Source organism: Empidonax traillii, unplaced genomic scaffold (genome assembly GCF_003031625.1).
Source record: "Empidonax traillii isolate 1590-97213 ecotype Southwest subspecies unplaced genomic scaffold, ASM303162v1 scaffold900:size397343, whole genome shotgun sequence".
Classification (NCBI taxonomy): domain Eukaryota; kingdom Metazoa; phylum Chordata; class Aves; order Passeriformes; family Tyrannidae; genus Empidonax; species Empidonax traillii.
This window is the reverse complement of record NW_020956093.1, coordinates 36,737-52,870: the sequence shown is the minus strand read 5'-3', so window position 1 is coordinate 52,870 and position 16,134 is coordinate 36,737. Positions and strand designations below refer to the sequence as shown.

The 16,134-nt window shown below is 42.4% G+C and overlaps 1 protein-coding gene across 1 annotated transcript; it reads left to right on the top strand.

Moving 5' to 3' along the window:
• Window positions 1–491: 491 nt before the first annotated feature.
• On the top strand, window positions 492–16,024 carry LOC114067322 (glycerol-3-phosphate dehydrogenase [NAD(+)], cytoplasmic-like). The gene is made up of 8 exons (XM_027902644.1): window positions 492–655; window positions 5,817–5,994; window positions 7,891–8,031; window positions 9,265–9,403; window positions 11,034–11,146; window positions 11,978–12,211; window positions 12,362–12,468; window positions 13,934–16,024. The coding sequence occupies exons 1-8, from the start codon at window positions 615–617 to the stop codon at window positions 14,028–14,030; spliced, it is 1,050 nt and encodes a 349-aa protein (XP_027758445.1). The 5' UTR covers window positions 492–614; the 3' UTR covers window positions 14,031–16,024.
• Window positions 16,025–16,134: the final 110 nt, after the last annotated feature.

Genomic DNA, 16,134 nt, shown 5'->3' with positions numbered 1-16,134 from the left:
TTGCAGATAACTTATATTTGATGTCCCATGTTAAGAACTGTGATCTAGTTGATGATTTATCAGCTCAATCTGGCTCTGCAAATGCACTCAGCCCTTCTCTGGTGGGCTCCTCACGTGTCAAAAGGATTTAAACCATTACGTGTCTGTGGGGCAGGACAGGTGGGACCTTCACATGTCTCTCACTGCCCCGAATGGCCCAGTTGTGTCCCACGTTATCCACCTGCCGAAACCCTCGCGGCTGCCGGTGGGGTGGGAAGGGCACACCCCACGAGGAGTGCCGGGCTCCCTGCCTTCCCCACGCAGGTCCTCATCCCCGCAAATTTCGGAGAAAGCACCGTTTTCCCCGTTCCCCCTTCCAGGGCACTGAATCCCCGCGCTCCCAGCCGACGATCGCAGGGCGGTCCGTCGGCGCAGGGACCGGCGCGGGCAGAGCATCCGCCGTGGCCGCGGGCGGAGCCGGGGAGGACGCGGCGCTGCCCCCGGGACCGCCGCCCGAGCCCGCCCGTCCTTCCCGCACCGCCGGGGGCCGGGCCGGGCGGCAGGGGCGGTGCTGGCGGGCGGGACGGACCGACCCCGCCGAGCCGAGCCCCGCCAGGCGGGACGCAGACCGCACCATGTCGCCGCTCCGCGTCTGCATCGTCGGCTCGGGGAACTGGTGAGTTCCGCAGCGCGGGGGGGGCCTCTCCCTTTGCCCTCCTTCTCTTCACCACCCCCCCCCCTTGCTTTCCTTTTTCTCCTCTTTCCTTCCTCGTTCTGTCCTCCCTCGCCCCGCCGCGGCCGGGGGCTTCGCAACAGGTGCGTGCGGAGAGCGGCCGGGGCCAGGGGAGCGGAGCGTCTCCATGGTCCTGAAACCGCGACCCCGGCCCCGTCATGCCGCGCCCTCTGGGCTCCCGGGGCAGGGACCGTCGTCCCCCCGAGATGCACCAGCCCGTAAGAGCTGGGAAGCCTGATGCTCCTGCATCACCCAGGTGTGCGAGCCGCTGAAATCCTGGCGACAGATTCCAGAGAGGCCCGGAGCTGCAGCTTTGTCGCTGTGTGTGCCTGCGGCAGGGCCCAGGCGGTTCAGGTTGTAGCATTCAGCAGCGAGGAGAACGGCGATGCTGTTTGTGTTCCTCTGGAGGAACCGGGGCACAGGATTCGTTTAAAGCCACGATGTATTGGTACCTTTCACTTTCATCCTACTCAGCATGTCCTTTTGCATCTTGGTCCAGATACAGTCTTGTGTTCAGGTCTCTCATTTATCCCCATTTTTATGAACATGTTTGCTATTGCTCAGTCCTTTCTAGCCTGGACAAAAGCACAGCTCTCCAGAGCTCCTTGGGTCTGAAGGACCCCACTGAAGTCAGTAAACCCACCTCACAGGACTTTGCATTTACTTTTCTTACATTTTCTGTAAGCTGAGCACAAACAAACAGACCAACATGTATGTGCATGCATTTGGGATTAGTGAACCCAGCCTCGAGGTAGTTCTGGGGATTGTTTTTGTACAAGGAGAGAAAGCTCCTGAAGATTTTAAAAATATCTGACAGCTAAGTGGAAGCAAATGCCAAAAAAATCAATAGGTGAGGGAGTGGTTGCTTGTGAGCTGCTGAGAACACAGCAGAGTTAAACCACAGCTCTTTGCCTTCCTGCCTTGCAAAAGTAATCCACTGGCTTCTGAGCCCCCAGTGCATGCTCTTGCTGGGTCACAAGCTCTTTCGGCATGACATCTCTCAGACACAGCCTTTCATGTGGAATTGCACAGCTAAGTCTTCTTCTGGAAGACTCATCATCACATATCTGGCTTTCTCTGGCCCTGTAATTTGTTTTCACATCATTTCAGGAGAGGCATCCCTCTCCTTGCTGCTTTCTTTTCCCTCACCTGCCTATGCAGGCAGTTCACTGTCCCTTCCAAGCCCCTCAGCAGTCATGACTGCATGTTTGGGAGTCAACTTTAGCCTTTGGTCAGCCCACAGTCACCTTCATCATTCTCTTGCTACACTGTCAAGCAGGGACCTCCTGCCTTTCCCAGGCTGTCCTCTTCCCATAAGATATTCTTTAAAGCCATTTAATTGTATTGCTTCAGATCTGTACTCAAGAAAATTCTCTGTTTTTCCACATGTACCTACAAACTTGGAAAGAGCTACCACAGAGATACTGAGACCCCAGCTCATTCAATACTATCTACTTATACTGCGTGTCTGCCTGGGCCCACCTCTTGCTTCCTACTATGTACATAGACTGTTAAATCCTCAGGGAGGAGATAAACATTGTGGTCTGATGTTTGAATCACACCTATTCATAGCCTCAGTTGCAGAACAGGTTGTTTTAGCACAACGTAGAAATACAATGTTTACCTTTGGCAAACATTTTTTTTTTTCTTATGTTCCTCCTGAATATTTGGGTGGCAGCTCAGATCTGTGCTCTTGAGGCTTTCCTGCAGCTCAGAATTGTGGTTGACACGTGACACAGCATGTTGCAAAAGCTCATGTCAGCTGCAGAAGTTCAGCAGGTCACGGGGACTTGCTAAGTCAACACTGCCAGGAGGCTCATGAGTGATATGGTTGAGAGAAGCATGTGCTGCTCTGCATTTTGTGGTTTCCAGTCAGGTGCAGGAGGGTTTGTGGTTACGTTAATCACGGCTCAGTTATCTGCTTTTAAACACAGAGGTTTAGTTCACTGCCTGGCCCTTCAGGATCCAAAAGCTGTCCCAGGGTTAGATTCATTGGGACTGCAGAGTCCTGAATAAAGATCCAGCTTGAACTGGGTTCTTGTCTTCAACATGGACAGACAGCCAGGCTTTTTATGGAGATGCACAGAAGGAAAATGGGAGCCAGTGGTCATAAATGGAACCAGAGGAGTTTCTGACTCAATATCTAAAGAGAGGAGAAAATAAACAACTATGAGAACAATAAAGCATTAGGGCATGTTGCCCAGAGTGGAGGTGGTCCTTGGAGAGTTTTCAAGACTCGGCTGAGTTTTCAAGACCCTGAGCAACCCTTCTGAACTCAGTGATGTTCCCGTGCTGGAGAGATCTCACAGTCCCCTCAAATCTGAGCAATAATATAATTTAACAATTTTCATGTGGTTGTCTAAGGAATAGACTGTAAGAAGACATCATCTTCAAGCATCTAAAGGAAAACAATATAACACCCTTCTAGAACAGAAATAGGCTTAAATTGCAGTAAGAAAGACTTAGGTTAAATTTGAGAAGGATCTTTCTAATGTTACGGATAGCAAAGTCCTGGGATGGGCTAGTTGGGGAAGAGAAGAGACCTGAGGCTGCTGGGGTCTTTAAGACCTATTTGGAAAAACTATTAGGAATGGCTTAAGTATATTTGCTTGCCCTGTGCAGAAGGAAGGGACCAGCTGCTTCCTGGGCTCTATTAAGCTCTACTTTTCACTGTATCTGATATATGCTACAAAACCTTCCATATTCATAGATGTCTTATTTGAGTTATTCTATATCAAAGCTTTCATTATACTGATAGGAAATATCCAGATAAAAGCTTGCTTTCTCTTAACAATATGTAAATCACTTTCAATGTGAATTAACATAACTGGGAGGAAAATTCTGACTGGCAGTTTTCATCTACTTTTTAAAATTATCCAAGTGGAATTCTCTGTCTTCTATTAATCTTCACTGAGTTGAATTTTGGAGAAAATAAAACAAACCATGGCAAAGTCTTTATACATGAGCGTCCCTGGGTTTGTTTGCAGAAGCAGCCGTCTTTTGCCAAGCCTGTGTAGCGTACAGAACACAGCCTTGACAGACAAAGCAATTTTATCTTCCCAAGGCTGATCACTGGTGACTGAATTCTAAATGGACTGAATAAAAGAGAGCATCAGGTTTTGAACTGTTTGATAGTTTTGTGGAGATGTATTTTCCTTGACAATTGCTCAGTGCTTTCTAAACATTAAACCCTTTCTCCCCCAAATCTTCGTTCATCTAAAGAGAAGCCAAAGGAAAATACTGACATGTATGGAGCTATTTTTATGCCAGAGATGCCTTCATCAATGGTTTATCAGTAGGTACATAGTTGGGTGGCAACATCCAAGTACAGTGGTAATGACAGCTCTGCTAGAAGATAAGATTTATCTACTGAGAGTTGTAGGTCCCTTCAAGATTTCAGCAATTAGAGCTGGAGTCTGCATCTTTAAACAGAAAATCATATGTTCTTGGAACATAGCTAGGAAAGTTATTTTTATGGATAGGCTTGAGGTGTAAGTTCATCATCCAGGTTGTGCTGGACAACATGGACAACAAATTTAGATCTCAAGTTTAGAAAAAAAACAAACCTTTTTCTTATTAATACACATTTCTTGTGTGGAGCTACGATTCATCCTCAGCTCAAGCTCTGATTGTGCTCTCTGTTGATAGCAGGGCAAGAGAACCAGAATATAAGTAATTTTATAAATAATATGAATGTAGGATACAACTTCATGCCTTTCTTTCAAAATAGCAGAACTCTTACAGTAAAGATTCACCCCTAAAACATTTCCCTAAACATTGTAAAGGACCAAAACCAATCATCCCTTACAAAACAAAACAAAACCTGAAAACAAAAAGGAAAACCCCAAACCAACCAAAAAACTGCCCTAACTAACTAACTAACTTAGAGCATTATGATAGCTCTGGATATAGCATAGAGTTAACATTGATCTCAGTAGGTTTTCGTTATCATTAAAGATTAAGCCCTTAGTCTTTTACTACTTATTGAGCAATTCAACCTTGTGTAAACCTGTTCTGTCAAAAATATGGTTGAGCCAAGGAGAGACAGTTACAATGGAGTTTGCCGTTGAATCATTGACAGCACAGACCCACCTGGACTTTGTCTTGGATATTCTCAAGAACTTCATGAGTTCCAGAAAACATACCACAGTTAAGTCTTGTTCATGTTTCTCCTTGCAGGTGTGTTACAAGTGGGTTAGAGGACAAGGCTGTTGCAACTGGAGCTTCTCTTTCAGTTGTGTTAGTAAAATGACTAACATTTGAAAGATTAAAATAGCTTTAAAATGGGCAGAAGGAATAGAGGAGTAAAAATAATCACCACTCTTCCACATATAATTTAAAGAGCATTAAGCAGTAGTTCAAATATTTTCTGCAGGGTCTTTAATTCTCTCTTGCCAAGAAAATAAGTGAGTGTTTGCAAGGCTGCAGCGGTGACGGGGAAATAAAATTATGGTCTGACCTGAGATTAAAAAGTGCTCAGCGTGACTCAAGTAAACTGGATGGTTAAAATATCCTTGGGCTGCAAGTATTACAGATCCTGTTACAGTGATAATTAGAACAATAATAAAGAGAAACCATCAGGTTGAAGGGTTGTTTGTTTTTTTTTCTGAGGATTTAGTGCTTACGTAAAATCCTTATTGCAACTGCTTGGTTATGGATAGGATAGTGGGATGCATCTATTTTAGATGAAATGCACAAAGACTGTCACAGTGAGATCACTCAGCACGGCTGTACCACCTGGATTATTTTACATTTGTTGGTCTTCAGGAAAAAAATAATTATCTGAGAAGTAGGAGACATTTCAATCCCAGACACTGTATTTTTAGTACTGTTGTCAGTATATCACACTCCTGCTCTGTAGTCTTTGATATGCCTTCAGATCCCTTATTACAGTCATGTTTTCCCTGGTTCTACTTTCTGTGTTTTTAAACTTGAGGGGCTTTTGATGAAGGGGAGCAGATAAAGCTTTCTGAAAAATGTCACAAGCACCTGAACAGCTTTATAGCACAGGCCTTTTATGAGTTATGATGTTTAAAGTAATTTGCATTTCCAATTCACAATAAAACTTCTTTTCACATTTAAATTATTTGTTTTCTGTTTAAAGGGGATCAGCCATAGCAAGAATAATTGGCAAAAATGTCCAGAAGTCCAACAGATTTGATCCTACTGTCAAGATGTGGGTGTTTGAAGAGATCATCAATGGAAGAAAACTCTCAGAAATAATCAACCAGGAACACGAAAATGTTAAATATCTGCCTGGATACAAGATACCCCACAATGTGGTAAGTTTAAAAAAAACTTAGAAATCACTGAATTTATTTTTTTTAAATATGGGAGGCATCATCTGAAAAAATTAAAAGTAGGAATCAATACACTGCTTCATTCTGGTTTATCACCTAACTCATTCCAATATAACTCCCTGCAATATAATTCACTTCTGTGATTTCTGCTTGTCTCGTACGTCACGCGCAACTTCAAACACCCGTGTCTGTGCTGGTGACACACCCTCCTCCTCCCCGGCAGACATCAGCACAACTCTAGAAATGGCAGGCAGAGATCTGTCTACACAGAGCTGAGATGCTTCAAACCCACGGCACCTTCTGGAAAACAGGGAAAGCTCCTACTCTCCTTTCTTCTGAAAAGGAAATCAACAGCACAGCCAGGGGCTGTGGCTTACAAGGAGATGAGTAACGAGCTATTGGCTCGTGGGTGATTTCAGGATAGCTATAATTAATAACACTAAATTCCAACAAAAAAATAAGGTATTTAATTTTCATGGACAATTAATATACCAAGTTATGCACCTCTGCTTAAATTATTCAGCTTATATAATTTACTGCTACTGAAGCAGGCGAGGTAAGGGGTTTTGGCTGTTCAAGATTTTGCCAAATGCCACTGTTTTGTGAGTTAAAGAAAGTTCCACATTTCTGGAATAGTTGCAGTTGTAAAGGGAAGTTAAAACCCTGCATGTGCTGGGTCTCCTTGCTTGGGAGTGGTTATATTTAGCACTCCATTTAGTGCTGCGATTGCATATTTGCAGTCCTGCTGTTTGAACTTGGCACACAGTTCTCCTGGGTTACAACTGACTTGCCACAGTTGTTTTTACAACCCTCTAGCAGATCAACAGGCTTGTCATCATCACTTGAGGTCAGCCTCACCCTGTTTAGAGCAAAGTCTGAGGCTTCAGCAGCGGAAATTAGCTGGTTGCAGTAGAGCCTGGAGGGACCCTCACACTATCTCTGACTGAGAAAAAAAATACCCAAACAGACAATCTCACTTTTTCCTTATGTTGCTTTGCAGCATTTTGGAGAGACAGGACCCCTTCCTGCACAGCACTGCCAGCCTCTACTCCGCTTCCACTTCAGTGTTTTCCCAGAGAAGCAGCCTGGCTGGCAGCAGTTCCGATTCTCCTGCTGGGAATCCCACTTGCTTAAAACTGTGTTCTCCAAGGCTGCATCTAAGAGTGATGTTTTCTCCAACTGTAAACTGCTTGTTCTAGCAGGCTCAAATTCACATGCCCTTGCCTCTGTGGCCTGGCTTGAATTGTTCCGAGTAACACCAGTACTTGAGGAACATACAGCTAGAGAGACATTAACATTTACCTATTGGTAAAATTACTATACATTTAAAACAAAGTCACATAACCCCCTAAGATGATGATAATATCTGCCTTTTGATATAGTTTATTATTTATATTAGTTTTAATAATATATATTAAGATTGTATAGTTTATTATTGAACAGTTCTTGATGTATGGAAACTAAAGACTGTGAGAAGAGGCTCTGTCTCACCACCCCAGTTTGCTCCAGTGTTCCCCTGTGCTCCCACTTATTCCAGAACCATATGGAGTTGCTCAGTATCTTCAGGAATCACCTCACGGAGCTGAACTAGCAAAGGGGCTTCCCAGGACACCACAAGTTTAGAAATTACATCATCTTCCCCAGATTATCCACATAGGGGTGGGATAAAATATAAAAAATCCAAACTTAAGATAGTTTGGCTGCTTTGGGTATTTCAGAAGAGGTCTGTAGCTACTTGCATGGAGAGCTGGCAGCTATGCCACAGGGCCATGTGATTAAAATTAAGGACATTTGCACTACATCTGCCATGGCTTTGGTATCTTGCAAGGACTGAGGATTCTTACCTGGGGCTCATTTTGGTCGTCTGTCTTGTCCCAGGTGGCTGTACCGGACGTGGCTGAAGCAGCAAATGGAGCAGATATTTTAGTGTTTGTTCTGCCACATCAATTCATTGGACGGATCTGTGAGCAGATTGCAGGACAGATAAAACCTGGGACATTCGGGATTTCCCTGATCAAGGCAAGTTGTTGTCTCCACAATACCCAATCTGCACAGAGTAAATAAACAGCTTCAGCTAAAGGGTAGGAGCTCCACCCCACCACATCTCCTGCATAAATAGAGCATTTATTCGTGCAAGTGTTAAATCTTACCTAGCTCTGCCAACACTTCTGCTGCTCTTGTGGCTGTGAAGAGGGAAGGATGAGGCAACCCATCCAGGCTAAAAGTATCTGTCTTTACCAGTCATCTTTGGCCTGGATTAGCTCCCTCTTGGACCAGCATGGAGGGGGACAGAGGGAGAGCTGCATAAAGCTGGTGCTGCTGCCAAAAAAATACTTGTCAGACTACAGCCTCAATTAACTCTTAACTCAGAGTGCTGAGTTGAAGGGCCTCTTCCAAGTACCTGCTAAAGCTGTTCTTGGCAGCATTTAAACAGCACAATAACACTCATGATTTTGCAAAACTGAAGCAATTTCAGTCTGGTGTGAACTAAGGAATCTCTTTTTAAGGTTAGAGGTACCAAATTATTGTAATCTTTAGAGGGAATTAATATTTTAGAGAGAATGTCAAACTAAAAGCAAGAGGCACAGCATAGGAATATAGTCTTAGCACTTCTTTTGACTGAATTACAGGAAATATCCCATTTAAAGTTGTAATGAAAGAAATGTAATTCAAGTTTTCAGACTGCAACACCAGCTCTCCCCCTTTTACATTTCACCCTTATAGAAATCACATCACAAGCAGCAGTAAGCAGAGGAGAGGAAGATGGGAAAGAAAGGAAATTCCTGTGAATTTACTACCTTCTTTAGCTTAAAAAACACCTGAACACAGTGAAAAAAAAAAAAAAGGCAGTTCAGTATACTCCTCAATACCAAAGAAACAATCAGGTTAGTACTGAAGAGGCCACTGCTCATAGGCTTATTTTAAAGGTTTGATTCTCTACTACAGGAATTTAACAGAAAGGAAAAATATAGAACCAAAGAAAGCAAGCCTTGGGACAGCAGCGCTGGATGTGAGGCCTCTTGCAGGGTTACCTCGACTCCTTCTGCCTGAACTTGCCTTGATTTTGCAGTTATGAAAGTACAAACTCAGAGTATTTGTATTCATGGCTAACACTAGTGAATACAAGACCCCATTTTTTCCAATTAAAACCAGAAAGCTGCAGGCAAGAGAACACTTTCTACTTTACCAGTGGTCTGCTGCTGTCATTTTCCTATTCTAATACCTTGGCTTTGACTATTGTCTTTTATTCAGGGGATTGATGAGGGTCCTGATGGCCTGAAGCTCATCTCTGACCTCATTCGAGAGCACCTGAAAATAGAAATCAGTGTCCTTATGGGGGCCAACATAGCCAAGGAAGTGGCTGATGAGAAGTTCTGTGAAACCACCATTGGTAACTATGGCAAAGAGTCAATTTCAGCTGGTAACCGGGGTTTAGTATCACCTGTGGCTGGGCAACAAGATGACCTCTGGAGAAAGCAGGTGAATGTGACAGGTCCCAGGGGGTTCCAGAGTGGAGCAGTGCCTGCTGAGCTCCTTCAGGGTGGCAGGATTTTTTTCAGAGAGTTCAGTGCTAGAAGGATCTGATTCAAACTGACAATGGGTTTTTCGGTGCTGAGAGCTAATTTAATCCATTTAAAAAATCACAGCTTAGTCTTGTTTCTGTAGGAGTTGGCAAGAGCCACCTTTTGTGTCTTAGAGCCCAACACTAAGTACATTGGTGGCTGATACACTGTACAGCCTAGATAGAGAAGTGTAATCAGAAACTCCTATGTGCTCACACTCCCAGAGGTGTATTTCTTCATCTTCACATTTCTTTCTTGGGAAAAAAATCTCAGTAACATTCTGTTCCTTCCTCCCATTCAGACTGCTTGCCAAGACAGATCCTCAGATCCTCCCAGAATTGGATCTGACCTGATTTGTAAAGTTCATCCAGTAGTTTCTAAAACCCTTTGATTTTTAAAGTCAGTCAAAATTAAAGTTACAGCCTTCTCTAGCTAGGGAGGCAAAAGAAAAAATAAATTGTGTTGCAACAGTGTTCCTTTGCCTTGCAAATGTTACAAAAATAGTGAAAACTGCACCAGCTAGGTATTTGTTGCTGGCAGAGCAACTAGGCCCAAATAGGACTAGATACGATTAGGAGAGCTGAGCTATACTAATTTTCCTGAGGTGAATTTAACTTCTGCTGGCCTGGTTTGAAGCCATGCTGTGATGATCACTGTGCAAAGAGCTTTTGTCCTCAGGGAAAGCCACGCAGCCCAGAGACAGCCACCTCAAAGAGAATTGGTATTTTGAAGAATGAGAAGCAAAGCTAAACTTCCTCATGAGATGGGGCAGGTATCACACCAGAGTGTGGTACCCCAGGTCAGTAAAAATCACTGCTGAGCTCTCCCTGAAGGAAACCAAGCTACCTCCTATAAAACTTAAGTGGAACTCAATTCAGGAGCCTTTGCCCAGCTGGCCATGGGCTCTCTGGATCAAGGCAACCCTCAGCCCCTTTACCACTTAGGGCTCTCCCTGGGCAAGCGCTGTAATGACATGATATGTGGCCTCCGTAGAATTGGTAGGAAAAGGCTTCCAGCAATGCACACGTTCAACTTTATTATCTGTGGATCCTCCTGGAGCTGGAAATTAATTGGGCAGTATTCATTTGTGTTCCATAACAGTACTTAGCAATGACATAAGTTACATTTTCAAAGCAGAAATTATACCAGAAAGCGGTTTGTAAATAATACCTTCTGCAAGGTCTGTGGTTGTACAATGAATGCTGCATTAGGGGCCATCTACGTTTAAGCTCTTTAAAATGTTATTAAGCGATGCTGGTCAATGCTCTGGGGCTTGCCTACATTCAACACCAGCTTTTAGCAGTGGGAACTGCTGTCACACAAACCTCTGGTTTAGCAACACCCAGTTACTGAGATCACAAAACTTGAAGTGGTCCCTGAAACCTTATGTCAGGTTAAGCTTAACTGTGTGCACTCTGAAACACTGTGAAAATGCTCTTTCATCCTTCCTCCCCACAGGCTGCAAAAACGAAACACAAGGGGAAATCTTTAAAGAATTAATGCAGACCCCCAATTTCAGGATTACCGTGGTGCCTGACTCCGATACAGTGGAGCTTTGTGGAGCCTTAAAAGTGAGTGATTTTGAACCAGAATGTTCCGCTAGGGAAAAATCCTACCCTTACCTGAGTCTTCTGTAAGCAAGGGGGTCTAGTTTGAATCCCGTCACCATATGTTTGAACGAGCACAGACAAGACATATAGTTCATGTGCCAGTTTTTCAATGTGGAAAACAGAGAAAATCAGAAATAATACCAAAACTACCAAGTTTTCAATGAGGGACACTTCAGTGAGATTCTATATGTGCTGAAAGTGACTTCAGACTGTGATCCTTTCTGCTTTTTCATTTGGAAGTGGAAGGTGGGAAGGGAGAGGTGCAGAATAATGGTGAGGAGTTGTTAAAGGTGTTTAGGATCCTGAAAAATACGTTTAGAGCTGTAGAAAAGGATAATTCTACTGATCATTTTTGTATGCAAGCCCAAAATTTGATCTACTGCAGCATCTGCATAGAACCCATGCCTGCTCAAATCAGAAACCCACAGAGAAAACCTAGAAAGGTATGGGATAGTTTAAATAGTTAAATAGAAAAAAGGTCAGTGAGTCCTGACTTGGAACTAGCAGAAAACCAAAACATTAATTGCATACACACTACAGGATTGCAATACCAGTGTGTAAAACAAGCTGCTTTGATTTTTGCCCATGGGAAGAACAGTAGATACTTCAGAAAAATTTTCTAGAAGTCCAGTGACTTTTGTTCAGCACTCACTACCTGGCCCCTTTCTTCATAAGATAAAATTTGTGGCCATTGGAAACTGAGCCTTGTTCTGATGAAGACACAGTTGTGAGATTTTCTTAGAGCTTAGTGCACACCTTGCCTGACTGTTTCCTTCCCTCCTCCGTTTGTAGAACATCGTGGCAGTGGGAGCTGGGTTCTGTGATGGACTGAGTTTCGGTGATAATACCAAGGCAGCGGTGATACGCTTGGGCCTCATGGAAATGGTGGCCTTTGCCAAGATGTTCTGCAAGGGACCCGTGTCAATAGCCACTTTTTTGGAAAGCTGTGGGGTTGCTGATCTGATCACTACCTGCTATGGGGGACGCAACAGAAAAGTAGCAGAAGCCTTTGCTCGCACAGGAAAAGTAAGGAGGATTTTGAAATATTTTACGCTAACGCAGGAAGAAATCCTTCTGTGTTTTACAAAGGCATCATTACCTGTTTATCTTCTTGATAACTGCTGGTATCACAGCAGTGTCCCCTCTGATCCAAGTAATCAGTCTTCTCTCTTCTAGTCCATTGAAGAACTGGAAAACGAGATGCTGAATGGACAAAAGCTGCAAGGTCCTCAGACCTCAGCCGAAGTCTACAAGATTCTGAAACAGAAAAATATGCTGGATAAGTAAGTGCTTTAATTTAAAAAACCCCAACTGAATCAATAGCAAAGTATGAGGGTTTCATAGCCTCCTTAGCTGTATTTGTGTTTAATTATCTTGTTCCTTCCTGCAACAACTACTTTCTACATCTTGGACCATCGTTAGAGCCTGGCCTGACTCCTCATTGCCGTGGTCAGTTGAATAGGATGGAGGCTGAGCAGCATTAGAAAAAACAAGCCACAGACACAGAGAGGGTTCAGGGTATACTGTTAGTGTCTAAGAAAAGACAGAGAAATGAGATCACACATACTGGAAAAGCAAGGAAAATGATCACAGAATATTCCGAGTTGGAAGGGACCTACAAGGATCATCGAGTCCAACACTTAAGTGAACGGCCCATACATAGGAAACAAAAGAAATAATACAGTAAAGGAGGTTCCCAGACATCCCCACCCCTCAAACAAGACTGAAGGCCATACACAGAGTGAGCCTGCAGATATGATGTGTGGGTTCAATCTGTGATCAAAGCGTTTCTTGTTCTCAGTGTATCACCGTTGCAGCTTGCAGCAGTCCTGCTCTCAGAGCAAACCTTAACTTGGTTATCTCAGTACAAAATTTGGGGGCATATTCCTAATCAAAATTTTTACATGCCTTAAAAGGTAATATCTGCTGATATCGATGCTTTAGTACCAAAAATACTGCTGAGATAAAAAGTACTTGTAATTGTCTGGGATGACATAAGATTATTTATAACTTGAAACCTTTGTCTCAGCTTACACAACAGAAAACCTAAACTTTCCTCCGTCCTATTCCCTCCCATTCATTAGCAGTACTGAGAGGTCAAATACAGCTAAATGAATACTTACAAAACCCCCAGCCCTATTAGAATTATAACAGATACAGAAGGCTCAAGTAGCTTTATCTTTCAAAAATTAGAGGGGAAAGGGAAGCTCATTTTGACAGAATGTGAACTTTAAATCACAACTTGATCCAATAATTATCCTATAATTGCACTTAGTTACATACTCATCTCCAAGTCATTCAGTGGACTCATTTTTTACCACATAATGACTAATTCAGCTTATAAAAGGAAAAGAATCCTTTAAGCCAGGAAAAGAAAATCATTAGACATTTTCATTCTTTTTAGTCCTTTCGATACCAGTAATGACTGCAAATAATATATCCATTTTGCACACAGCAGGAAAAAGAGAACATGCAATTCAAGACTGTCTTCGAATAAGAAATATTGGATAGGAATTTTGTCTCCAAGATAGCTTTTCTCTGTTAGCACTCCCAAGATTTGCCCCTAGCCTCTCCTCATTGCCCTATGTAATCTTCCAGTAAAGGCACCTCCAAGTTAAAATTATATTGCAAAGAGAGACAAAATTTTTCCATTTTCAATATAACAACAAAAATCTTTTTCCATTAAAATGGAATCAAAATGTATATATAAGCTTTAGCAACTTTTTAATTGCTATGTGCTTCTTCTAGGTTTCCATTATTTACAACCATCTACAAGATCTGCTATGAGGGTCGATCAATCCAGGAATTCATCATGTGCCTGCAGAACCACCCAGAGCACATGTAGAGATCCCCTCTCCTCACCTGGCTGCATTCTCACTTTCCCAAGACTTCTGTCCACTCCACAGCAATTAGGGAAACAGGTTGTGTGACAACACTTGCTGTAAAGGCAGCAAAGAATGTATTTCATTATCCTTGTTCTTGGGGTAAAAAAGTCAATCTTTAATTTCAACATTATACCCAAGGAATAGGAAATGAATGTAAAATTTAACAGTATTTGGGTTAGTAACACAGGCATTCCCTAGAATTACTTTCTTGTTGACTGAAAACAGTTCCCCTTTTAATTTCCATAACAAGGTCTCAATATAAGTCACGTGAACCTCAACATTTTGCCTACTAATGCTACTTACAGAACAGCACAAAATAGGGAAACATTGAAGAACTCATTCAAGCAGTCAAATTATAGTAAAAAAAAAAAAAAAGCTCTGACAGCAATAAGATGCAATCACGTGGGCAAATGTTGGGTTTTCGTAATTTCCTTCAAACACAAGTAACATTTTTTATTTTGTGACATTTAGGCCCTCCTTGATTTCATTTCCCAGTATAAGCCTCTTTGGAAAAATCAATATTGTTACTGTGCTCAGACATGCACAAGTAAGTGTTCAGCAGATGCATAAATAAAATGGTTCAAGTGTGGGAGAAATGAGAAATAAGGGCTTTTGGATGGGGGTATTATTTCAACTTTGGGACCCTAGGAATCATCTGTAATAATCGGACCTTCTTTATAAACTTACCACGTTCCTTTAAGATACAGAAAAAAATTTGGAATAACCAAATCCATTAGTGTTCACATCAGATTTTCTCAGCAAGTCCTCGTCATGAATTGGTACCAGCTGAGAGGGGAGAAGTGGAGGTTGGCAGGGAGGATGGATGCACAGCTCAGCCTGCACCTTGTGCACTGCTGTTATTTTGAGGGCGTACCGAGTAACGATGAATAACCCTTTGTGATACTTGACTTTTATACACGTATAAAAATGACCGCTATAGACGCACAGAAATCCATTTGAAACCGGGCTGTATTTTCACTCCACTGGGAAACTCCACTGGTCTGACTCCAGTGCAGCAACCCACGACTTTCCAAACTGCCCTGATCCTTCTTAAGCAACACATCTTACACTCCACAAAAGATCTCCATCTACTTCTGAATTTTAAACGCAACCTGGTTCATATACCAGGGTTTTTTTTTATCGTGCTACCAATGGCGTAAATTTCAGAACCATTGAAGTTTTTAAACCTTATAGTTGGACTTGGGTAACTTTACATACCTGACGTTTTTCAGAGTTAAAACCATCTACAAAATGAACAGTGGCACATTTTATAAGCTTTAATACCCTTTTGAAAGGCTTCTATTTTGAGAGAAGGCAAACAAAAAGGAAGAGTAACCTACTTTTGCTGTGCTTTATCTAATTTTCCAAAACAGCAGAGAGGAAGGCAAGTGGGTTTTTTTTAAGCTATGTATTCACTGGCAGATTGATTAAAGGAAAGAAGAAAAGATAATAAAAATAATTTCAACCCATTATAGAGGAATAGTGCCAGAGTAATATATATATATATATATGAATGTATTGTAATTACAAATATAGAGTAAAAATCTCAGTCTCACAGCTAGCAAAGCTAGCTCAAGAACCAAACAATGGCTGCAACATCCCTGATCCCTGCTGGACAGCAGCAAAGGTAGCTCAGCTTCTACCGCTCGGACTCCAGTCACAGCCAACAGCTCGAGGCTCAGAGGGCAACACCAACATTCCTTCCACTGAAATGGGAATTGTGTGGCCAAACCCTTTTCACAAAGCAGGGAATTTATGACCTTCAAGTGGAAAAATGACATATTTTGCACAGTTTTAAAGTATCAAATACATGAGGATGGGATAGAGAATTCAGGAACCTCCTTACTTCACCATCAGGATGCATTTCTGACAAGTCACATAAGAGCTAATAATAACTGAGAACATTTTACATTCAAAGTGTATCAAATAACAGTTTAATAAAGTGATCAATATGCAGACTTGATGTAATTTCATTTTTCAACATTCTTACAAAATAAATGACTGTTGTAATAGTGGCCCTTTACTGCACTTACTCTTGTAGTTAAATCATCATCAGCTCTCAAA